The sequence below is a fragment of the Tenrec ecaudatus genome, chromosome 14 (assembly GCF_050624435.1).
Source record: "Tenrec ecaudatus isolate mTenEca1 chromosome 14, mTenEca1.hap1, whole genome shotgun sequence".
NCBI lineage: Eukaryota > Metazoa > Chordata > Mammalia > Afrosoricida > Tenrecidae > Tenrec > Tenrec ecaudatus.
The window spans coordinates 97,172,946-97,196,985 of NC_134543.1; the positions used below are offsets into that span (position 1 = coordinate 97,172,946).

The 24,040-nt window shown below is 46.7% G+C and overlaps 1 protein-coding gene across 1 annotated transcript in view; it reads left to right on the forward strand.

Moving 5' to 3' along the window:
- EIF2AK4 (eukaryotic translation initiation factor 2 alpha kinase 4) overlaps positions 1 to 24,040 on the forward strand; it is a 104,438-nt gene that overhangs the window by 27,944 nt on the left and 52,454 nt on the right. Inside the window, exons 7-11 of the mRNA XM_075531914.1 lie at positions 3,497 to 3,612; positions 7,422 to 7,579; positions 9,177 to 9,712; positions 18,981 to 19,087; positions 20,847 to 21,004. Of these exons, the coding sequence (XP_075388029.1) occupies positions 3,497 to 3,612; positions 7,422 to 7,579; positions 9,177 to 9,712; positions 18,981 to 19,087; positions 20,847 to 21,004 (1,075 nt within the window). The remainder of the gene's footprint in view (positions 1 to 3,496; positions 3,613 to 7,421; positions 7,580 to 9,176; positions 9,713 to 18,980; positions 19,088 to 20,846; positions 21,005 to 24,040) is intronic.

Below are 24,040 nucleotides of genomic sequence, written 5' to 3' on the forward strand. Positions count from 1 at the left end.
TCCCCACCTTGTGGGGGACCCGCCTCCACAGCCAGTAGGGTCCTAAGGAGTGGTTGTGTAATTGAAAGGGGAAATTAAAGAGACAACAGACAAGACATGCTAGTGCTCATTTCTTCCATGGAGTCTGGAACCAGCGAGTGCAGACATAGTCTCTAACAGGCTTATAGAATCTCGGAGCATGCAGGTCACACCATACACATGTGTAACCGGATGGGCATGTGCTGACGGCCAACACGTAATAGGAAGGCGTACACATGACGGGCAGGTCCTAGACTTAAGCTGCCCGCTTCACCGTGGTCCTCCTTGAGCTAACTTGACCTCCAGTGTCCTGAGCTCTTCTCCAGGGGAGCTATCTGTGATCCTTATCAGAAGGGAGTGGGCCATCCTCAGAGTGAGCTTGGGTCTGATTGCTCGCCAGCCAGACAGCCTTCAAGCAGATCACCATCAAGTGCACAGTAAGCATCCATGAGCTTGAAGAAGCATCTTAAGGTTGGCATTCTTAGGGGGGCGGGTTGTGGGGAATAACTTTTAGGTAGGAGAATGTGACTGGGATTCATCTCCAGCTCATGAGCCTGAAGGCCTTCCTCCACCAGAGCCTGCCTCCCAGAGTCGTAATGATGAGCATGGAGAAATTGTCCGAACCGCACTCTCTTCCCGGTTCTCAGTTTCTCCACCACCTCTCTCTCTTCTTGCCCCTGGGCCTTTTCTTTGTCACCCTTCTTCTTCTTGGTGTCCCAAGATCCTATGTGCCTAAGTTACTCTTCAAAGGTGGATTGCCTCGAATTCTCCATTCCAGTTAATTGTATTCCGTTTTGCTGAAAGCATCCTGTCTGCTGCCTCCTGGACACAGGCAGTGTAATGCTGCTGGATGTGGGCTGCATACTACCTCTCTGCACCCCTGGTCAAACATGGTGATGCTTTTCATTATTCTGCAAACTCCTGTGACCACTCCACAGCCCTAGAAGTGATCACTGGAGATGAAACCGTCCGTGCCACGGTTTCTAAGCACCAGTCAGGATGGCATTTCTCCTGGAGTTCAGAAGCTGCATGACTTATAAACCGGTTAGGTACCTGCGATAATATAAAATTACTAGCAATCTGGTTTTGTCTCTCTAGAGAACCCTGTCTAACACAGTACCAAAGGATTGTCATAAACCCAGTTGTTGAAGAGTTAGGCAATCTGAGTGACCAACGTATGCCTATCTGTATAAGACTCACTTGTGGTGAAAACAGCAGCCATGGATGACACTGGAGTTTGCCTATTTATTCCTTCATCACAAAAGTGTTCCAGTTGTTGAATCATCTAGTCCATGTGGCATGTACCACATTTGTCATTTTCTTGCCTAATATATTATCTTTTCTAACCCACTCAACACTCTGCTTATCTCCATACTTGTCAGTCATGAATGAATTAAAAAAATACCTGGAATCAAGTGTCAGCAGATGGAATGCACTCCTTAGTACAGCTAACCAAATGAGATTCAAAGGGCAGCATTTGCCCCAAACCCAAGGTTCGGAGACAGGAAGGGGCAGGACAGAAGGAAAGGGAACCCAGGGAGGATGAGGGAAGGGTACTGTCATGTGAGGGACTGCAAGGAGTGTCATAAAACAAAATTTGCATGAGTCATTTTGAATGGAAAACTCATCCAACCCACAATGAAGAGGTGGTTTTGTTTGTTTGTTTGTTTGTGTTAACGCACTGTAAACCAAAGGATAAAATGATAGCTTAAAATGATTCTATGTCCTGATGTAGAGGTGCTTCCGCATAGTACATGTCAATAAGTCTACCATTATCATTCTAAGCCATCGTTGGCTTTTATTCTTTGCTCCATATGTTGAAATTTCCCCTTGGTCATACAAATGACTTGAGAAGTAGAAATTGGCATAGACAAATTGACATAGACCGCCATGCATTTGTCATCCCCTGGTGATGCTTGTGCAGATACACGTATGTGTTAAATACGAGAGACCCCTTTCATAAGAGATCTTGTCAATCTGGGAGTGGTCACGAAGAAGGGAAGATGTACAGGCTTGACAGTGGAGAGGCCAATTAATACATAATCAAGTGTTGCATGGGAGCAGGGAAAATAAAAAAGATGATGATAACTTGGGGGTCAATTAGGTGAAGGACACTGAATGTGAGGAGCCCAGGGTGACTCACACTGAGATGGAATGAATGAGTCTATCAACCAAAGCAAGAGAGACCCGGCGGGTGGGGGGAATCAGCCAAGTGTAGGTGGGAAAGAGGTGGTGGTCTCAGTTTTGATCTCCTGCTCCAGGGATTGGTCTCCTAATAACATGCCCATCTTCCCTTGTAAGGGGCATTCTGGCTACCCTGCTTCCCAGACAGCTTTCTGTGTTCTGGCAGGCCCCGGTACGTTCTGGATTCTTTACCAGCACCACAATCCAAATACATCCCTTCTTCCTCGGTCCTCTTCATTTGGCGTTCGACTTTCACATGCATCAGAGGCAATTGAAGATACCATGGCTTGGGACCAGCCCTCTGTAGTCTGCAAAGTGATATTCTTGCTTTTCAACAGTTTAAAGAGGCCGTATGTAGCAGACTTGCCCACTGCAATACGCCTTCTAATTTCTTGACCGTTACTGTCACAAGAATTGATTGTGAATCCAAGCAAGGGGAAAACCTTGATAACATTGATCTTTTTCCCAATTAGTATGGTCTTGTCTGTTGGTCCAATTGTGAGGGATTCGACTTTCTTCACATTGAGTTGTGATCCATACTGCAGGCTGTGACCCTTGATTTTCATCAACAAGGGCTTCAGGTCCTCCTCACTTTCAGGGAGCAAGGTTGTGTCATCTGCCTCTTGAAGGTTGTTCATAAGCCTTCCTCCACTCTGATGCCACATTCTCTTCCTCCCCCTCCCCCCTCCCCCTCTTCCTCCTCCTCCTCCTCCTCCTCCTTCCAGGTCCGCGGATTAGTTGCTCAGCACTCGGTTTGAATGCATATGGTGCACCTTTCCTGAATTTTAGACCACATAGCGACCCCATGTTCTATTTGAACGGCCGTGTCTTGTCCGTGTAAAGGTTCCACCTAAGCACCGTGGAGTGTTCTACAATTCCCATTCTTCTCAAAAGTCTTCTATCGTGTATTAGGATACACACAGTCCAATGCCTTAGCATAGCCAATAAAACACAAGTAAACAACTTTCCGATAGACCCTGCCTTCTTGCTGGCATTTCCTGAATTACTTTTATTTAATATTTATTAACTGATAAATGACACCATATGGCTAGTGGCTACTCCATGAGACAGTACAGATCTAGAGTTGGGTTTACAGGGATAGTCTGAGAAAGACTTGGAGGAGTCAGGGAGTTAAACACTGCTCTCATGAACACTTTCGACTAACTGAATTCCCAGTGGAGGCTGATATTAAGGCTATGAATGGGCTAACTCCCTATGTGGAAATGGAGAGGCAAGGATTTCCTATGTTAATCTTAAATTTTTAAAAAACATGTTGTCCAAATTTCTTTTTAAGGCGAGAACGTCAGTATTCTACGTGTAGTGGTGAAGATTCACCAGGCTCTTATGAAACCCTGTGTTTCTCTGTGGGTAACCCTGACCAACTCACGGTGCACAAAGGCAAATGTATTGGTGAGTGAACTAGCCAAATGTATTTACATTATTCTAATCGTAAAATTAATCGTGAAGGATTGTGTCAGCTAGACCAGCACAGTCCCAGGAAGACTGCTAAACTAATAGTCAGGCTTGCTGCCCCCTCTCCCTAGAGACCAGAGCAAGAAGTCACTAAGGCTTCCCCAGGTGTAAGGTGGAAATAAATGCCTGTGTGCCTGGGAGCGCTGTTAGCACAGGGGTTATTTAACTTCATCATCACAGGCTTCAGAGACCCTGAATGATGAGGGGAAAATCGGCGATGAGAGCACAGCCTGGTTAACAGAATTCATGTCACGGAACCATATATGTGAATATTGTAGATAGGGCCCTGGTTTGGTTACCTGTATACGTACCACAATTTTATAAATTGTTGTCATTATAATTATCCAAAGAAACTCTGCTAGCATTGTGGTTACACCTTGGGCTGCTAACCACAAGGTCAGCAGTTCAAAGCCACTAGCTGCTCTGTAGGAGAAAGAGGAGGCTTTCTACTCCTGTAAAGAGCTACAGTCTTGGATTCCCCACAGGGGCAGTTCGGCCCTGTCTTTTAGGGCCACTGTGCATCACAGTCAACCCAAGGCCAGTGAGTTTGAGATAATTTTCCAAAAACTTTTGAAACAAAATAGTAGAAACATTAGGAATCAGTAGAATGTTGTTTTGTACATGTGTTGTTGATGATGTATAATACAGTGGGTTCTAATGCCTGTGATCTTTAACACCCAAATCTCATCTTAAATTGATCTACATCTGCTTGGGCATTCTCATCCCATTTTGTATGTTGTTCAGGTTTTATGTGGCAGCTTTCTCTACATATTTATTAAAGCCAAGTTTTCTGTATCTACTTCCTTTGCCCTAAGTGTACATTGCCTTTATCTACCACACAGATATAGCCACCAGTTGGTAGAGGTCACTTGCATATATTAAGTTTTGTATAATGAGTTTTCATTTTCAGTCCTATGAGTATTTTTGCCAGCATGAACAGGTAGCCACATTCTTGAGAGTGAGTTGGCTTTCTTTCGGCATCCTTTTCCCTTGCTACTTCATGGCATGCATACCATCAGGGAGCAGGCAGTTGGCTGGTAGAGGGAAGACAAACCCAAGAGTCTGAATCGTCTCTGATTTGGACACTGGACCCTGACAGAGGACAAGATGCCTGGACAGTCCAGGCAGGTGCACAGAGACAGCCATATTGGGACAAGGCAGTCATGCAGGCAGGCAGGTTTAAGGCCTTGGTGGAGGTGATGCTTTCTTTAGACCAGAGACCATCCTTGGCTTGGGGATATTTCAGATTCCTGGAATTGACAACACAGAGCTCCCTCCTGTACAGTCCTCTGGGGAAATGAGGCAGGCAAATGAATCTAGCTACTTATTACCTTGACTCGGTCTCTTATTCTCACTGGTACTCATTAGCGGATTTTCCTTAGCTAATACTCTCATCAGGGGATATATTTGCAATTTGAGAATCCATTTTAAAATCTCCAAGTAAATTTGTTTTTTTCCCTCATTTTATAAATATGCCCTAATTTTGTAAGCAACATTTTTTAAATAAAAAGCCGACTAGTTAATTTATTATTTTCCTTTTATAGCTATTGGAAGCAGAGAGAGGAAGAGGGAACCTGCATTTTGCTGGGGATAAAGCACCACAGAGAACGTCTTTGTAAATGATCACTGTGAAAATATGCAGTAGATTCTCAGGGCGAGTTCTTTTGTGGTAGCACATTTTCATTGAGCCTCCTTACAGTGTATTCACTTATTTTCTTTTTTATCCCCTCACACAAAAGTGGCAAGAAGAAGAATAGCAATGAAAAACTATCGTAGCCCCCAAACCTAGCAACTATGAGACGCCTACGCACTCCCACGTGGAGAAAGAGATATTGTAAGACCTCACGCTGTCTGCAGAACACATCGTGTTAGGCTTTATGCAAATAGGATCGCACTCCGTTCCATAAGCATTTTATAATCGTGTTTCCCCCAACTGCAGCCACTTAGATTTCATACTCCATATCGGTTGCTTCTTTTGCTCGACAAATCTTCAAATACTGAGGTACCGCCCCCACACACATCGCCTTTGCCTAGGAAGAGGATCTTTGGTGGCTGGCAGAGTGGGTTACATGTTGGGCTGCTAGCCTCCAGGTTGGTTGGTTCAAACCTACCTACCGGAAAGAAAGATGAAGTCCCCTTGGAACCTCTAGGGAACAGTTCTGTTTTGCCCTTTCAGAGCGCTGTGTGTTGGAATTGACTCCATGGCAGTGGTTGGTTGGTTTCAGAATGAAGGTGCCCTGGTGGTGCAGTGGTTAAGTGCTTGGCTCCGAACCAAAAGGTCAGTGGTTCAAACACACTAGCTGCTCCTCAGGAGAAAGATGAGGCCATCTAGTTCCGCAAAGATTCACAGCTTTGCAGACCCTCTGGGGCTATTCTACTCTGCCCTAAGGTGTCATTCTGAGGCGAAAGCAACTTCATGGCAAAAGGTATTTTTTGTTGGTTTTGATTAAGAATGTTGGGTGTTATTTGTGACAAGCATGCGAAATCACTTTAATTCAAATCTATAAAATGTGAGCATCTCTGTGAAGTAAGAAACTGCTTCGACACAAACTCAAGCTGAGTTTATTCCTCCATCTTTCTCCAAAGTACTTTTGCTAAGACTACTTTTTTTTTTCCGCCCGCCCCAAGACTACTTTTCTTATTAGATAAATTACTTCCCTTTTAATTTTCCCAATGGAAAAAGGAGTGGTCAGTGTGTCTTTACAAGAGATGATCTGAAAGCAATATGGTGGATGAGAAACTTATTTTTTTGCCAAGAGAAAGAAAGCAGACGACGGTGGTTTTCAGTGATTCTGTCCGCTCGGGTCCTTAACTGGTGAGCGAGGACAGAGGAAAATAAGGAAAACTATCGGTCCCTCGCCATCGGTTTCAGATGATTGGCGGATATAAAGTCATGTGAATAAGAAAGGACACAAAAAGGCTTTCTTGGTTCAAAGCACCATTGCCTTCTTTCTGCCTGGAGGTATTTGCTCATCACGGTGTGGGCAGGAAAGAGCTAGTGCTGTGAAATAGCCTTCTGAGCACTGCTGGTGTGGACGGCCGCTGTGCCCAGATGCGAAACTGCTGCACGTCCCCTGACCCAGTGAGTCAGGGTGGTGTGCCAGGGGAGTGGAGCGGACACTGGCAGAAAAGTAGCACGAGATGGTGGGATTATAGGCAATGTTTTTCCTCTAGTCCCCAGGGGGGTTTTGGTTTGGTTTTTGTCTTTGTAATTTTCTGTTATAGTCTGATGAAAGAAGAGATGTTTAAAAGAGCACTTTTTATGTTACAACAGGTTAGCTCTCCCAGAAACGTGTGGGGACCGTATGGCCGTCACTAAAAAAAAACTGCCTGTCTTTTTAGCTTCAAATTTGAACGGTCATTTCCAATTCTTTCAAAACCATGGCCGGTGTGCAGTTACTGAGCAGGCTCACATTGTGTTCTTAGAAAACCATTCATGTATTCAAATTTCCAAACTACTAGGTACCTGTTTCTACTGTACACACTAATCTACATTTGGTCTAATACATAGATCTCACTGATTCTTGTCCCTTTGTAAAAATTAACGTTTGGAGGGGGGATGAATGAGACATTAGATCATAATGTTAAATATAAAAGTGGTTGTAAGAGAGCATATGCTACATGAAGTATTCTCAGCGTTGGCACATGATACCCATTGTTGAATGAATAAGTGTTTGTTTCCTCCCTTTTTTCTTATTGAAGATATACCCATGAGGATTCAATTGTGTTTTCTGTTGAATGTGCAGGCAGTGACGAACAGCTTGGAAAGTTCATCTACAATGGCTTGGAAACGGGTGCTGGCAGCTTTGTCTTGCTGTATGAATGGGTCCTTCAGTGGCAGAAGAAAATGGGCCCCTTCCTTACCAGCCAAGAGCAAGAGAAGATTGAGAAGTGCAAAAAGCAGGTGGGTGTTACATGACTAAGCCAACGGCCCAGCACTGACTCTTTTGCACGCACTGTCACCACATCGCTTCCGGTTCTTTGTGACCCTCTGGGTTCCTGTGTTTGTCTGGGTGGACTGAGAAACAAATTCATAGACACTCAGATGTTTATAAGAAAGAACTTTATATACAAGAGTAATAGAGTATTGAGAAAATATTCCAGTCCAGATCAAGTCCATAAGTGCGATATTAGCCCATATGTCTGATACCAATCTATAAAATCCTCTTCAGACTCAGGAAACACATGCAATGATGCTGAATGCAGGAAGAACCAAGCCAGTGAGTGGGAAGTCTTGTGGATCCATTGGCGGTATAAGCATCTCAGCGCTGGCAGGGGTCTCCACGTGGCTCCTCCAGCTCAGGACACTAGCATAGCTCCATGTGTCTTGTCAGCCGCAATGTCTCCCAGGGTGTAAGCATGTGCCCCGCCCCTAGGGAGCAATTTATCTACTTAGCATCTCAAAATGAAGTCATCAAGCGGTGACCTGATTGACAGGCTAACCTCCACCCCTTCACTCATAAGTCTCAAATTGACAACAGATTATGTGACTACCACCATTTCTGAGACTGTAGATTCTTTACAAGAACAGACCACTGTATCTTTCTCCCACGGAGCTGGTGGTGATTTTGAACTCACACTTGGACCACTGTACCTCTTCACCTCTGCCTCTATGGCATTAGCAGCAACCTCATCCCGGGACTAATCTAATCTGTTTTCAATGAAGGTGCTTTCTGCACTCATTTCTGTTTGCTTTTCCACTCGTGTGAAATATTGCTTCAAAACCATTTGGGAAGACTGCAGAAACTGAAAGTGCACTTATAATAAAGAGTTTAAGGAAACATGTAATGGTGCATATTGCAGTGTTATGTAATAATGAGCTTATAAAACAGTAGGTAAAACACTGGGTCATATTGCTACCTGCAACATCAGCAGTTAGCTGATTGAATCCACTAGCCATGGTGCTTTCAGCCTTGGAAACCCACGGGGGCAGTTCCACTCTGCCCTATGGGGTTGCCGTAAGTCAGCATCGATTCAACGACAGTGCAGGATTTGTTTGTTTTTGTGTATTTATGCATAGAAAGAAAAACTGGAAATACCAACAATGAAATTGTAACAGTTATCTTTAAGTTGTAGCAATAGAGGTAATTTGGAGTCTCTTTCTTCTTTTCATTAGTATTCTTTAGAATTTTGATAGTAAGCCTGTAATCAGAACAGTTTATTTTTAAAGTAATGTTTTTTTTTCTTTTTCACGGTGGCTGTATCTCAAAATACATTGCTTTTAAAAACTGTTCATTAATTTTCAGTATTTTTTCCAGTATTTTAAAACTAAGTTTTATGATTAAAAAAAGTCGAGAATTCACTGATTCTTCCTGCCCCAACCACAGGCCCCCACCAACACTGTCGTTAAGAGCTATTGGTTTGACTCTAGACTTAGAGGTGGCTCATGTTCACCCACTCTCCTTTGAAAATACATCTGCTTCAAATGCTTCACTTTTGAAGGGAAACCGCAGGTAAGTCGATCAATTCAGGTTTACCTGAACTGTTTTCCACCCTGTCAGATTCAAGGGGCAGAAGCTGAATTCAGCTCTCTGGTGAAGCTGAGCCATCCAAACGTAGTTCGCTACATCGCCATGAACCTTCGCGAGCGGGACCATTCTATCACGGTGGACATTGTAGTGGAGCACATCGCTGGCGTGTCCCTCGCCACGCACCTAAGCCACGCGGGCCCCGTCTCCATGCACCAGCTCCGCAAGTATGCGTGCCAGCTCCTGGCCGGCCTGGAGTACCTTCATAGCAACTCTGTGGTGCACAAGGTCCTCCGGGCGTCCAGTGTCTTAGTGGATGCAGAGGGCACCGTCAAGATCACAGACTACAGCATCTCGAAGCGCCTGGCCGATATCTGCAAGGAGGATGTTTTCGAGCAAACACGAGTCCGTTTTAGTGACAGTGCCCTGCCCTACAAAACAGGGAAGAAAGGGGACGTCTGGCGCCTTGGCCTTCTACTGCTCTCCCTCAGCCAAGGCCAAGAGTGTGAGGAGTACCCCGTGGTCATCCCTAGTGACTTACCGGCCGACTTTCAAGACTTTCTGAAAAAGTGAGTACTGCTGAGAAGCTCAGATGGAAGTTTACACCTGTACGTTGACGTGTGGGGTGTGCCGAGTGCTAAAATGATGCGTGTGTTGGCGAGGGGCAGAGTGAGAGTTCACTCTTTGCCCTTTTTCCTCCCACTTCACGTTTGCCCCCTAAGACCCACAGTGCCCCAGAGTCACTCAGACTGCACTTTTGGTGGCTGCCTGGAGGGTGTTCACAGGGATCAGTCTGGTGACAAATGCCTGGGTATTCCAAATGGAAGACCCTTCCCATTTGCTTCTGCTGCTGGTGCCTTAGGGGTCACCGCCAAGGTCTTCTGTTTAGAAAGTGGCTGTAGGAGTGCGATCATGGCCTGACTTCTTCACCATCCTTTCTGACCAGTGGCTTCTGGACTCCAGGGAGAGTGCCTATGAATTACAAATGCATGTGCCCCAAGGTTTGTTCCGTTTGAGCGAGTCTTTCACGCACTCAGTCTTTTCTAGTCCGCCCGGCCTCTGTTCTCAGTCCACCCCAGAACTGTTGTCAGTTCCTCTGTCCGTGGGAAATGAAACCCTGCCGCTGGTTTTCCAGATACGCTCCCCTGGCCTAGCCTTCACCCAAAAGCCGACTTGGACGGACTTTATCCCTCCCTACATCCTTTTATTTTTTTTTTGAATACTTGCATATTTATCTTTCAAAGTTGGAATTTTTTTAAGTAATGAAAAAACGCATAATAGAAATGAAAACCTATGAGAATATAGAGAGATAGAAAAGTTGTAATGATCAGAAAGCACAGTGTTGTCAGGTGCTGTCGAGTCGGTCCTGACTCGCAGGGGCCCTGTGTGTAACAGAGAAAGACGGCCTAGCCCGGCACCATCCTTTTTGAATGGTTCCTACCCTGGAGGCCAGTGTTCCAGCCGCGTCGATCCATCTCGCAGACAGACACTCCCTCCTTTTCATGAACTGCTACCAAGCAGGAAGCCTGGCTCGGGAATTATCAGTAGTCTGTCCTGACAACATGTCCAAAGTGCGAATCTTATTTAAAGAGAAGAATCCTAACTGGTCATGTTTTACCACATATTTAACAGACTGATCACTGATTTTCTTTATGAAAATTAAAAAGAGACTATTTTTAACATACGACACAACATTTGCCGATTTAAAGTTTTGCTGCCAGGAGTTTCGTTAATCATGTTGTACCACTCACCACTCACTGGCCACATTGCCCATCACCATAAGCAGGAACTTTAGTTCACAGGGAACAGACACCTCTTCCCCCTCACTCCTGCCCTGGGAGCCACTAATAAACTTGAGGCTCTATCCATTTACCTCTTCTAGATAGTTCAGCTATGTCGGCGGTTCTCAACCTGTGGGTCGTGACCCCTTTGGGGGTCGAATGGCCCTTTGACAGGAGTCGCCCAATTCATCACAGTAGCAAAATTGCAGTGATGAAGCAGCAACGAAAATAATGTTATGGTTTGAGGATCTCCACCACATGAGGAACTGTATTATGAAAGGGCCGCGGCATGAGGAAGGTTGAGAGCCACTGGTTTGTGTGACGCCACACACTATGCCTCTTTGTGATGGACTTCCTTGGCTCAGCAGAGAGTTTTCCGGGTTCAGCCAGCTGTGACGTGTTCAGGGAGTCTTTCCTCCTTATGGCTGGGGAATCTTCCGGTCTGGCCACTCATCTGTTGGTGGACGTTCAGGTTGTTTCTCCCTTGTAGAGGTGTGACCTGTGCTACACACGTGTCTGTTTGTATCACTACATTCAAGTCTCTTGGGGTTACCCTAGGAGAAGCACTGCTGGATCCACCCATGTGTAATCCTTTGCGAGAGTTCCTTCTCTTTGTGAGACGCTGTCTGGTTTCCCACCTTCTTTCTCCCAGCCTTTCATTCTGACCCACTCTCTCACATTTCTCTCCCTACCTCCATTTACCCAGCCTCCATTTACCCTCCTCCCTGCCGTTACGCCTGCCATTCATTGTCTCACCCATCACAGATAGGCAAGTAGCTACATTAATCATTTCTGTGTACCACAAAATAAATGTGACATGCATACATTGTGGAAAGGGGTTCGCCTTGATATTTTATTTTTTAATGCGATGTCCTTCCTTAAAATATAGCAAAATATAAAGACTTCCAAAGAAATCGCTTATGGTTTCTTTTAAATGCAATAGAACTTTAATATATGTATTTAGCTGCACACTAACAATAAAGCCGGCTGCGTTAGTCTGGATAGACTAGAGAAACAAATCCAGAGACACTCATATATGTATAAGAAAGAGCTTTCTCTCAAAGAGTAATTACAGATTAGGAAAACATCCCAGCCCAGTCTGGATCAAGTCCATTAGTTCAATATTGGTCCATATGTTCGACACTAGTCTATAAATCACTCTTCAGACTCTCATAGTCACATGCAGTGACACAAAATTCAGAAAGATCATAGGCTGGTGGTTACAAAATCTTGTGGATCCAATGACAGTGGACCCATCACCAAGTCTTTGGCTGCCATCAGCGTGGCTCCATGAGGCTTGTCAACAGGAGGACCGAGGCAGCGAGAGAGAGAGAGAGAGAGAGAGAGAGAGAGAGAGAGAGAGAGAGAGAGAGAGAGAGGAAGTTCCCAGGATCCTCATGAGAAGGCCACACCCACAAGGAGGCATCATCAGGCTGTGACCTGACTGACAGACTAGACTCCACCCCTACACTGATTTATCAGGTTGACATGAAATTAGGTAACTACCCACAGCAGCTAAAATGACAGCAAAGGAAATGTAATGAGAGATCTGATGTAAAAACTAAATTTAGGCTTCAAAACGTCGCCTTTCCCTCTCTGCCCTTCTTCACTGGTCCAGTGTTCAGTTAGCTACAGCACTATGTGAGGCGTCCTGGTCGCGTAGTGGTTACTCCTTGTTCTGCGATCCCCGCGTTCAGCAGTTGGAGACCCCAGCAGCCCCGTGGGAGAAAGACTGACTTTCTACCCCGTTATCAGTTTCAGTTGCCGAAGCCCACAGGGGCACCCTGAGTCCGCACTGACTTGATGGCCATGAGGTTGGTTTTGGTATAGCATTCTGTATTATTTTAAATAGTGCTAGGATGTTTGGGAGAACCTGTTTTTCACATTTAATGACTGGCTCAGTCGCTGTGTTAGGCTGTTTTCTAGGGAGAAAAAAAATCAGTGAGAAAAAAAACACACACACACAAAAGGACTTTACAGGACGACGCAAACTATCTCATATTAAAAGTGTGCCCACCAGTGAAACTTCCGTTCATGGGTCTGATGCTAGCCTGAGCCCTTGGGAGTGAAACAGAAAGGAGGAGTGGGAAGCTAGGAGATCACGGGCCCATTGGTGCAAGGTCATGTGGATTCAAGGTCCACAAGGACATGGCAAGGCCCCAGCACACCCAGGGTCAGCAGGTCACATGGTTGTCTACCCCAGAGCCAGGTGTGTGACCCAGGCAAGCAGGAAGCAAAGAAGTGTGCAAACCTGTCTTAGAAGAAAGCCACACCCCCAGGAGGCATCGCCAGACTACGACCTGGCAGATGAATAGGTCGGCCTCCGCCCCACCTCCACACAGGTGCCATTGAGATGACATCACACCTAACCCCCCAGTAGCTCCAGAGTTCCTGATTCTCCCCTGCAGAAAATAACTGCCCACTGCCCTTTTTAACCTGAGATCAGCGCTGCTTTGTATTCCGTGGAGCTGCTTGCCCTGGAGAATGTTCCACACACTCTTTTTCCTGGTGCTCTGATGTAGCACGGGGCAGTTATTCTCTGTGTTTTCCCGCCCCCACTTACCAAAAGCAAGAATTTCACAGTGTCCGTGATGTGTAAATTCGCAGACCGGAAGGGAGCTCATGCCTTCCTGTGAAAACTCAAAGGTCACTTTAAAGCAGGGAAACCTACAGTGCCATGCCAATGCTTTTACTGGAGCCTTTTCTTCCCTTTCAAGATGGGAAAGTAGCCGTTTCTCTGCTTTCTTACCTCGGGACCCCCAAGAAGCAAGAACAGCATCCCCCTTTGTGGTGGTTGCCGCCCCCACTGGAGCACTTGCCCTGGTTCATTTCAGTTCTGCCCCCGCTGAGATTTCTGTTTGTTTGTTCCCACCCCCCATCTACTGGATTCGAATCTACATTTTAACAGGAGTTTCCAGGTGATTTTGGGGGACCTTGTGAAAGCATAGATTCTGATCAGTATCTGGGGCAAGGAGCTTCGGTGGCTCAGTGCTTGGGTGCTTTTAGAACCCACCAGCTGCTCCGTGCGCGAAAGGCGTGGCAGTCTGCTTCTGTCGAGACTTACAGCCGTGCGAGGCTGAGGGACAGTCCCCTGTTCCGTTGGGCTGCTCTGAGTCAGAATCTCGAAGGGCAGTGAATCACATATCTGGGTGCACGTGCAGTCTCAGAATATGCCCGTTCAAAGCCTGGCTTGGACAGAGTGGTTTTTAAGTCCAGAACTCCCAGCAGGCGGGTGCTGCTTTAAAAAACACACTCGGTGCTACCAAGTGGTCCTCCTAGGGCTGTCGTGGTGAGGCCTAAGCAGGCTCGCACGGGGAGCCTCAGCCTGCATTCAGGTTGGAGTCAACGGAGGACGGGTTGAAACTTGGCTGGTAGGTGGAGGCGGGGTAGAATGTGCAGGGGAGCAAATCCCCCAGGTGTGCTGCTGGCCAGGGATCCCGTTTGGGAACCAGGCCTTGTCTGAGGTGGCATTAAGTGTGCTTTCAATCCTTCAGAACAAACCAAACCAGAAAGAAAGCCAGGACTAACGGCAGGAAGGATGCGGCTAATTTGCCTCCATGAGCAGCCGTCTCTGGCCATGAGCCCCGGACCAGGTGCTTCCGGCTGCCATTACTGAAGGTCTGGGTCAAAGATTCTGCACAAGAGTCCTGTTGAAAAGGCGTAAAATGTAAAACAGAATTTCAGATTCTCCTGGAATCCAGAACTTTGGGAGCCACTGGATGAACCCCAAAGGAGCCCCGGTGGCAAAGGGGTGACTCATTGAACTGCTTCCTGCCAGGGAGGAAGATGGGGTTTTCTACTCCTGTCAAGAGCGACGGTCTCCTTGACTCGTGGGGGCAGTTCTACTGTGTCCTCTAAGCTGAGTGCGAGGCAGCACTAGCTAGATGGCCGTGAGCAGGGATCCATGTTATTGTTTTGGATGAACCCCCAAAACGATTATTGACAGATAATCCTTAAGCCTTTAACCAAAAATATCCCTGAAAGTTGTTCATTTAAACAGTAATTTCACCCAATTACTACGAAATGCCTACCATAAGCATTGGACTCTTTTAACCAGCTGTCCACGTGGGGTCCGATTGACGGCTGGAAAGGTCATCAGGCAGTGAGTTTCAGTTCATGTCTGAGGCACCCTTCCCGTGCGGGAGAGTGCAGGACGCCGTCACCGACACTCAGTTATGCAGGGGTGCAGTTGGGGGTGTTGCTCGCTGCCATCGAGTGGGTTCCAGCTCAGCGGTCCTGTGTGCAACGGAGTTAAACACAGCCCGGCCCATGGTCACAGCCACTGGGTGGATCCATTCTGTTGAGGGCCTTCCCCTTGTCGCTGCCCCCCCACTTCACCGAGTATACTGCCCTTCTCCAGGACTGGTCTCCTGACCGCGTGTCCAGAACAGCTGAGACCGAGTCTCGCCACCATTGCCTCCGCGGAGCGCCCTGGCTCTATCTGTGTGTTCTCTGGCAGTCCCTGGTCATGTCGGTGCTCCTTCACAGGCATATGAGGTGATCGAACTCGTACTCGTGAAATTGTTAAAGCAGTGTCTGGTTTGCGCTATAGACAGATATATATTGGCAACAACAACAAGAATAAATCAGGAAAAATTTTTAAGTGAAAAAATATTTATGATATTTTTTCATTTCCAGCACACAACTTTCCTGGTCTTTTTCTCACTTATGGGTTTTCCTTTTTCTTGAAACTTGTTCATAATGTCTTCATGATCAGTTCAATCTTTTCTCCATTTATTGACAACTCTGCCTCGTGTATTTACAAGATGTCCATGAGCAAAATTAATTGTTCTGGAATTCCCATTCTTCACAATGCTCCCCATAATTTGTTATGATACCTGTGGATACAGTTGGATACCTTCACATAGTCATAAAGCACAAATGACTAGCCTCCTGGAGCTCTCTGCGTTCAGCCAGGCTCCACCTGCATCAGCAATGACAGCCTTCATGCCATGCCCTCGGCTGAACCCCTTCTGAATTTCTTACAACTCCCTGACAATGGACTGCGGTAACAGCTCTGAATTAGCCTCAGAGTCTCGCTTGCATTTGGTCTTCATGGTATTGTTTTAAATCTGGTGGGCCACCTTCCTTTGGAGTGGGCACAAAGGTGGATCTCTTCAGGTTGGTTTTCCAAGTAGCTGTCTTCAACATTTCCTGGATAGACAAGCGAGTGCCTCCAGTGTTTCCACAGCTGGTTGAAACACTTCAACTAGTGGTTCATCGATTCTTGGAATCTTGCTTTTCACTAATGGCTTCCGCGTAGCTTGGGCTTCTTCCTTCAGTGCTGTCTGCTCGTGGTCATGCACTGTCTCTGGAAAAGGTTTATTTAGTCAACTAGCTCTTTCTTGGTGTAGTGACTGTGTAGTCCTGTCACCTTGTTTTGATGATTCCTGAGGCATTCAATACCTTACCAGGAGAACTTTTCAATATTTCAACTCAAAGTTTGAATTTTTCTTCACTTCTTCTTTTTTAAAAAAAATATCATTTTATTGGGGGTTCTTATAATTCTTGTTACAAACTGTACATCAATTGTATCCAACATATCCATACATATATTCCATCATTCTTTTCTAGACATTTACTTTCCATTGAGCCCTTGGGCTCAGCTCCTCTTTTTTTTCCTCCCCACCCCAACCCTCATGGCTCCCTGATAGATTGTAGATTGTTAATTATTTTCAAATCTCACACTGACTGCTGTCTCCCTTCCCTCTGGTTTCTGTTGTTCTTCCCCCCGGCTGAGGGTGTGTGGTTATGTGCCATTCATTGTGATCGGTACCCCCCTTCCTCCCCACCTCTTCCTGCCTTACCCCTACCCGTTTGGTATCTCTATTCCCATTCCTGTTCCTGGGTTCCATGCACTGTGAGTTTTCTCTCTTGCCTGTACCTGTGTACATGCTCCTGTCTAGTGTAGACTGGGAAGTGGTGCTGAGCTCAGAGGAGACCTCCAGGGAGCGGAGGTCTATTGCATGACCCATAAGAGCTCTGCTGCACCCTGATTGACTCACCCCCTCCCTGCGACCCCTCTGTGGGGGGATGCTCCATTGTCCACAGATGGGCTTTGGGTCGCTGCTCCAACCCCCCTCCATTCTTACCAATGCATTTCTGTTTGTTTGTTTACTGTTTGTTGTGAATCTTCTGATTCCTGTTGCCCAGTTTTGATGACACCTCACGATCGCACCAGCTGGTGTGCTTCTTCCATGTGGGCTTGTTGCTTCACTCTTGGATGGCTGCTTGTTTAACTTCAAGCCTTTAAGACCCCAAATCTTTTAATAGGCACCATCCTCTGTCTTCACCACATCTGCTTATGCACCCATTTTGTCTTCAGTGATCATGCGCCCGCGCACGCATCACAGAATGCCAATTTGTTAGAACAAAGTATTCTTGTATTGAGGGAAGGTATGAGCCGAGGCCCGAGGCCCGTCTGCAGCTTCAATGTATTCTTATATATATGCATAGGTCAATACCACTATTGTTATCGATTAATGTATTTACATAAGTGCACACCTCTGTAAATCTCCCTATCTGTGCCTTTGCTTCCTAGAGCTTGCCTCTGTTTCCTTTTGCCTCCTCCTGCCCCGCCATCACTTTCCCCCTTCTTTCACTTCTTAGTGCTTCCTCCCCACTAGCTTGGTGTTGCTCTAATACTCACAGGATCTCTACCCTCTCCTAGATGCTGGTTCCATTTCCCTAGATTTTCCTTGTCCATGACACTGTTCATTTACCACACCCTTCTCCCCACCTCCTTCTTCCCCCTCTACTTTCCAGGGCCATTGGGCCCATTGCCTTCTCCCCGGGCTTCCTTCCCGTACTCCAACCCATGTAATTAGGCAAACCATCCATGTCCTAGTCTGAACAATAAGAAAACATATGGTTGAGGAAATAAAAGGAAAGAGAAAAAGATGAGAAAAAAGAAAAGAAAAAAAACTCTACATAGGTCCAGGTCTGTTTGCTGGTGCCCATGAGTGAGACCCTACCCCCTGGTCCTGAGGGAGATCAGGGGCTGCCCCTCGTAGCCCAGAGTCCATTCTTGGGGCTCCTCAGGGGCTCGGTGGATTAGCTTTATTCCAATTGCAGGTCTTTTGTGCTCCATTCCCACACCGTCTCCCCAAATGTGTCCCCATTATTGTCCCCTGTCTCTGTTTGCTCCAGTTAGGGGACACCGTATCTTGAGTTGTTGGCAGTCCCACAACCCTCTCTGAGCCCCAGCAGCTCCATGCAGGGAGCTCATCCTCTGGGCTTGGTGTGCCCGTATGGAGTCTAGGCCGACTGCCCCTTTCTCTTTTTCCTTCTTGGTTTGCTTCCGTCTGGGTATGGTAGGTCGGTTCCTTTCCCCCACCAGAAGGTCTAGTGTCCTCTGTGGCACACACTTCCAGGGTGGGGTTCATATTAGCAACAACACAAAGAATAAAATAAATCCGTAAAAAAATTATTTTTAAGTAAAAAAAGGTAATAATATAAATAAATAAATATTTTAAGCAGAAACTGTATATCAGGAAGTTAAATAGTAAATAGACTCAAGGAACAAGAGTTAAAAGAATGTAAGCAATAAAATCTAGGACTTTTTCTTTTAATCTAGGACTTTTAAAACATGATTCCTTACCTTATTCTACCACCTGTACCTAAGGCCTGCGCTGGCCACCGGTTTACTCTCCCCTTTTGAGAGCTGTCTTGAGAATTAGCCCCAGGACAGGCTTGGTGTAGCATGACAAGACATTACACTGTTCAGGGGAGCAAAACTCTCCAGTTGAGGAGCATGTCTTTAGAGTTTACAAAAGAAAGTTCTATGAAAGCAAGTCTTGAAAAACAGAAAGAAACAAAGGAAGAAAGCAGGCCTTCCTGCCTCTGCTTGTGCCCAGTCTAGAGGTCATCCCCTTAAAGCCTGCAGAAATGCTCGCCAATTGAAATTGCCTCTTGAGTGCTTTTTGGCCCCTGAGTAGCGTGAACACTCCACTGTGTAGCTTACCAAATGAGCCCGTCGTTAGCTGCCCCGTGGCTGAACGAGTTCCGCAGCTCTCGCGTGTTTTGTTGCTGAGATTCTCCCTTTCCTCACCCTTAGGTGTGTTTGCCTGGATGACAAGGAGAGGTGGAGTCCTCAACAGCTGCTGAGACACAGCTTCATAAATCCCCAGCCAAAACCGCCTTTGCTGGATCAAAGTCCTGAAGGTGAGTCTGGTACCATTCTCTTTGGACAGTAAATTATGTTGAAATTATACAGAGGCCTAAAATGGAAAGGGGCTGCTTGGATTATCCGTTTCAGCTGTTTAAACAGCACAGTGGCTCCTGTGCACAGCGACTCACCAGAAAGGATCCACCATTTGAACCCACTAGCCGCTCCCCAGGGGAGACATGTGGCCCTCTTCTTCTGTAAAGGTTAACGGCCATGAAAATGCTGGGGTGGGGCAGTTCTCCTCGGTCCTGTGGGGTAGCTGTGAGTCTGGCCACAATGAGTGTGCACAGCTGTCCGTAAATCCACTGATTTGATAGGTACAGTGTAGCTGGAATGGCACAGCCCTGGTGTTGCTGTGGTGTAGCCATCGGGCTGTGGATGCAAGGTCAGCCCTCCTCAAGAGAGAGATGAGGCTGGGTGCTCCCATCAAGATTTTTAGCCACGGAAACCCTAAGGAACCATTCAACTTCCTCCTACAGGGTCGCTCGGACTGGGAGTTGAGTCGTTGGCAGTGGGTTGGGTTTAGGTTTTGGGGGGTATGGTCGAACTGTTGGGACAGCCTGCTTTTCTCCAGCCTCTGTGGATGGAGTGTCCATGCTGTAGCCGCGTGTTGAGTATCTCATAGTCATGCCACCCTGACTGGATGTAACCAGGTCCCCCTAAGGAGCCTCGATGGCGAAAGCCATCTGCAAACTGCTGCTAACCAAAGCAGTTGGCTGTTCAAACCCACCCGAGGCCCCCTGGAAGAGAATCCTGGCCATCCGCCTCCATGCAGAGACACAAAGCTCCAGGGAGCAGTTCTCCCGCGGGGGTTGCTCCCAGTCGGGAGTCGACTCAGTGGCCACTGGCAACAGCAGATTTCTCAGCCGCTACTTCAATTCCTCTTTGATGGCCACCCTTCACTGTGACCCAGCAGATTAAGGAGCCCAGTGGAAGCCAGGGATGGGTTAGGGGATCTGGATTTGGTTTCCGGTGCTAGTCACATACTCTCTGGCTCAGGTACCCCCACCTGTGGTGTAGTGGGTTCCATAATGGTCTGCTAGCCACAAGGTCAACAGTTTGAAACCACTAGCGTCTCCACAGGAGAAAAACGAGGCTCTCTGATCCTATAAAAAGTTAGTTTCGTGGTGATGCCTGGAAGGTGGAGGGAACATGGGATAGAAAGGGGGAACTGATTACAAGAATGTACGTATAGCCTCCTCCCTGGGGAATGGACAGCAGAGAAGGACGCAGGGAGGGGCGTTGGACAGTGTAACATATGACAAAATAATAACAATTTATGAATTATGAAGGGTTCATGAGGTAGGGGGGAGCAGAGAAGTTGGGGGAAAATGAGCTAATACCCAGGGCTCAAGTGGAAGGCAAATATCTTGAAAATGATGATGGCAACAAATGTACATATGTGCTTGACACAATGGATGTATATATGGATAATGATAAGAATTGTACGAGCCCCCAATAAAATGATTTTTTTTTAAGTTAGTGTCAGAAGCCCACAGGGGCAGTTCTACCCTGTTTACAGGGTCGCTGTGAGCCCGAGTGGCCGCGATGACAGCGAGGCGTACGTTAGGAATGAATGGCATGTGGCGATGAGGAAAGGGTCTGCCAAGTACGGGATCCTTTTCCAACTACTGGTTGAGGCCTCTCTCCCAGTGCGCGCCCCTTGTTGGGTACAGTCTTACGGCTTTGCAGGGGATTGTAGCTCTTGCAAGGTTTTTGTACCTTATTTGCCTCTCGCCCTGTGTGTCCCCTCAGACTCCGGAGGACAAGATTATGTTGAGACTGTGATCCCGAGCAGCCAGCTACCCAGCACCGCCTTGTTCAGTGAGACCCACAGACAGTTCTCACGCTACTTCATTGAGTTCGAAGAGCTACAACTCCTTGGCAAGGGGGCCTTTGGCGCGGTCATTAAGGTGTGGTGCAGAGCTGCCCCCACTTCCTGCTTGAGCTCCTTCTCGCTTCCGTTTCCCCAGAGACGCGTGCACTTGGAGGGACTGGGAGGGGCCTTTGGGGCGGGCAAGGAGATTTGAATGCCACCATTGGGAACGAAGATCATCTTCACCTTCTGGGAGTAAAAGGCTTTATTTAAAGTTACTCTGGACCAGGTGTCCTCAAACTACGGCCCACGGGCCACATGCGGCCCCCCGAGGACAGTTATCCAGCCCGCTGGGTGTTTTTCCCCCTTTTGTTTTTTTACTTCAAAATAAGATACTTGCAGTGTGCATAGGAATTTGTTCATAGTTTTTTTTTAAACTATAGTCCGGCCCTCCAGCGGGTCTGAGGGACAGTGAACTGGCCCCCTGTTTAAAACGTTTGAGGAGCCCTGCTCTGGACACATCCAGGCCATATCATTCCTCTCCCCTTACTTGATGCAGAGCACTTGAATGAAAGATTAAATATAAAATGCTTATCATAGCACTTCAGTGGAGTCAGGACGTCTCAGTGGTGTGCGCTGTGGTTCAGAGGAAATGTAGTCTCCTTTGCCCCTCCTGTTGCTGTTAGAGCAGCCGTGCATAGACAAGACTCCAAGGTTAGCCCCGAGATGGACTCTACCCGGGAAACGGCCCACATGCTTTTGATGCCTCTTATTGCTGCGCCGTTACTCAGCTGGGGAATGAGTGGTGATGATTAGCGTGCCCTGTTTTCACGTCTCCCTTGCTCCACCCCCGCCTATTTGGCTGACTTTTAAAATGATCATTATTATCTGCCCCTCACAGAAAGGGGTTCCAAATGCTCTCTTATACTGGAAGTATTTTTACTGAGTGTAGGACACCCAGATTAATAGCTTATTATTAAATCCATATAAAGTATGTGACATCTTTCACATGAAGGTGATCCGCCTTTAATAGGGTAGGTGTGCGTATAGGATTCTGAGATGATGGCTAGGAGGTGCTTGCTAGTATTATGTGTGACACTGAAAAAAGAATTAATTTTTCTGCAGCAATCAGATCACGTAAAGGAAGTTACGGTGTCGTGGGGAATTTTCATCTTTTTCTTTAAAGTGTAGATATCACTGTTAGGTGCCAACATGGGTTTGCTGAGGGCAGACAGATCTTTATCCCCATCAGGATGGTCGTAGTTAGCTAGCTCACAGTGTCATTGTGAGCACATCCTTAGCTTCTGTATACGTCAGAGTCCTGTAGTCAGACATGAACACTAAGAAAACAAGACCATTAGCACTGTTCCTTCCTTGGACGTACTTGAAGGATGTCCGTGAACAGGAACGCAGCCACCGCACTTCCCTCCCCCAGTCCCTGCTCATGATGACCAGCGTGCGTCCAGTGCGAACTGCGCTTCACGGGGTTTTCAAAGGCTGGTTTTCCCGAAGTCGAGCACCAGCCCTTCGGAGGCACTTTTGGATGAACGTGAACCTTTTGGTTAGCAACCACATGCTTTATGTTTGTTTGTTTTTGAATAAATCCTTGTTGTGAATTAGGTTGGGGGCGGTGCAGCTCAGTGCTGTGGCTGTTTGTTTTCCACCCCACCCCTGGGACTTCACACAGTAAAATATCTTAGTAAGAATTTTTAGCTCCAAGTTTTTTTCACTCGTTACACCTCTCCTCCCTGTGTTTCCAGGTTAAGGCAGGGTAGGGCTGCATAGTGACCTGGTGTGTTGTAGGCAGTTGGATCTTCCACATATTTATTTGTGTGCCTTGTCATTTGAATGACAGTTTCCAGTGTAGCTGGACTACACCCCTGTCCGTGACTCGCAGCGTGATAACGGTGATAGCGAACTTTGAGACAGGGAGGATAAATGCATGAACAGAGAGCGCATTCCGAGTTGCGGGTCATGCGCCTGCTGTCCCACAAACACTGTCTTCCCATCCTCCGACATTCTCGGGAGCTAGACATTAGCCTCATTTTCTGGACAAGGGAATGGAAGCCCCAGGGAGCTGCATTATTTGTGTGAGTTCACCGCACCGCGCTATAAAGAGATGAAACCAACATTCAAGCCTGTGTATTTGTTCACTTCAAAGAAGAGTGGTCTTGCTGCTGCCGCCACACAAAAGCAAGTAATGTGAATCTCACTTAACTCTACAGCACTGCTTTCTCATTCCTGGAGGCCGGTCTTTAGTAACCGAATGGCAAGCTTATGAGCCAACCAAGACAGTGATGCTTGGCTTTGCCTTGCGTAGTCAGCTAGCTTCTCCTCCTTCCCTCCCCCCGCTTGGAGCAGTTCACTGTGCGCACGGGCCACCAAGAGTTGGAATTGACTGGACAGCAACTAAAACCACACAGTTCAGTATATACGTCAGTCATCTGTCTTCAGGCTCAGGGATAAAATCAATGAGCAGTATTGTTGAGCACCTTGATAAACACTTAACCCACCTTATCTCATTTAACCCTGACAGTCACCCTTTGGGGTAAGGGAAGTGGTATAAGTGCCATTATTTTAGGTAAGAAAATGGAGTCTCGTAGAAATTAAATAACTTTTCAAATCCTTCTTAGCCTTGTGAATGGAAGAATTAGAGTTTGCATTCACCTGTTAAAATTTTTGGTGTTTTGTTTTTAATGACTTTTAAGTGCGTGCAAACAAACAAAAACCGGAAACAGAAAAGCAGAAATCATCTGAAAGACTTAAAAGTCTCATTCTTCATCATTATAATTCACTTTAAAACCAGATTGACTTTGAAATTTAGATAGCAGATACAGGACTGGAAAGGTAGGGCAGAAAATATAGGTCCAATTTTACGACAGATGGAGAGTTTGTGTGCCTAGGGTCTCTTGTCAGGTTGACTCCATCGAGACAGCAGGAAGACATTTCCTCTTTTTTTTTTTTTGAAATGGAGACTTTGCCCAATGTAAAAGCTTCAGACATATGGTTCTAAACTGGCAACTGTTGTTGGCTTTCACCTAGAATTTGGTGGTCTCCTGGGAAGTGGGCATCACGCCTGCCTGCGCGTGGCTCACGTGGATGATGGTACCCGTCCCTTCTCCCCCCTCCCCTG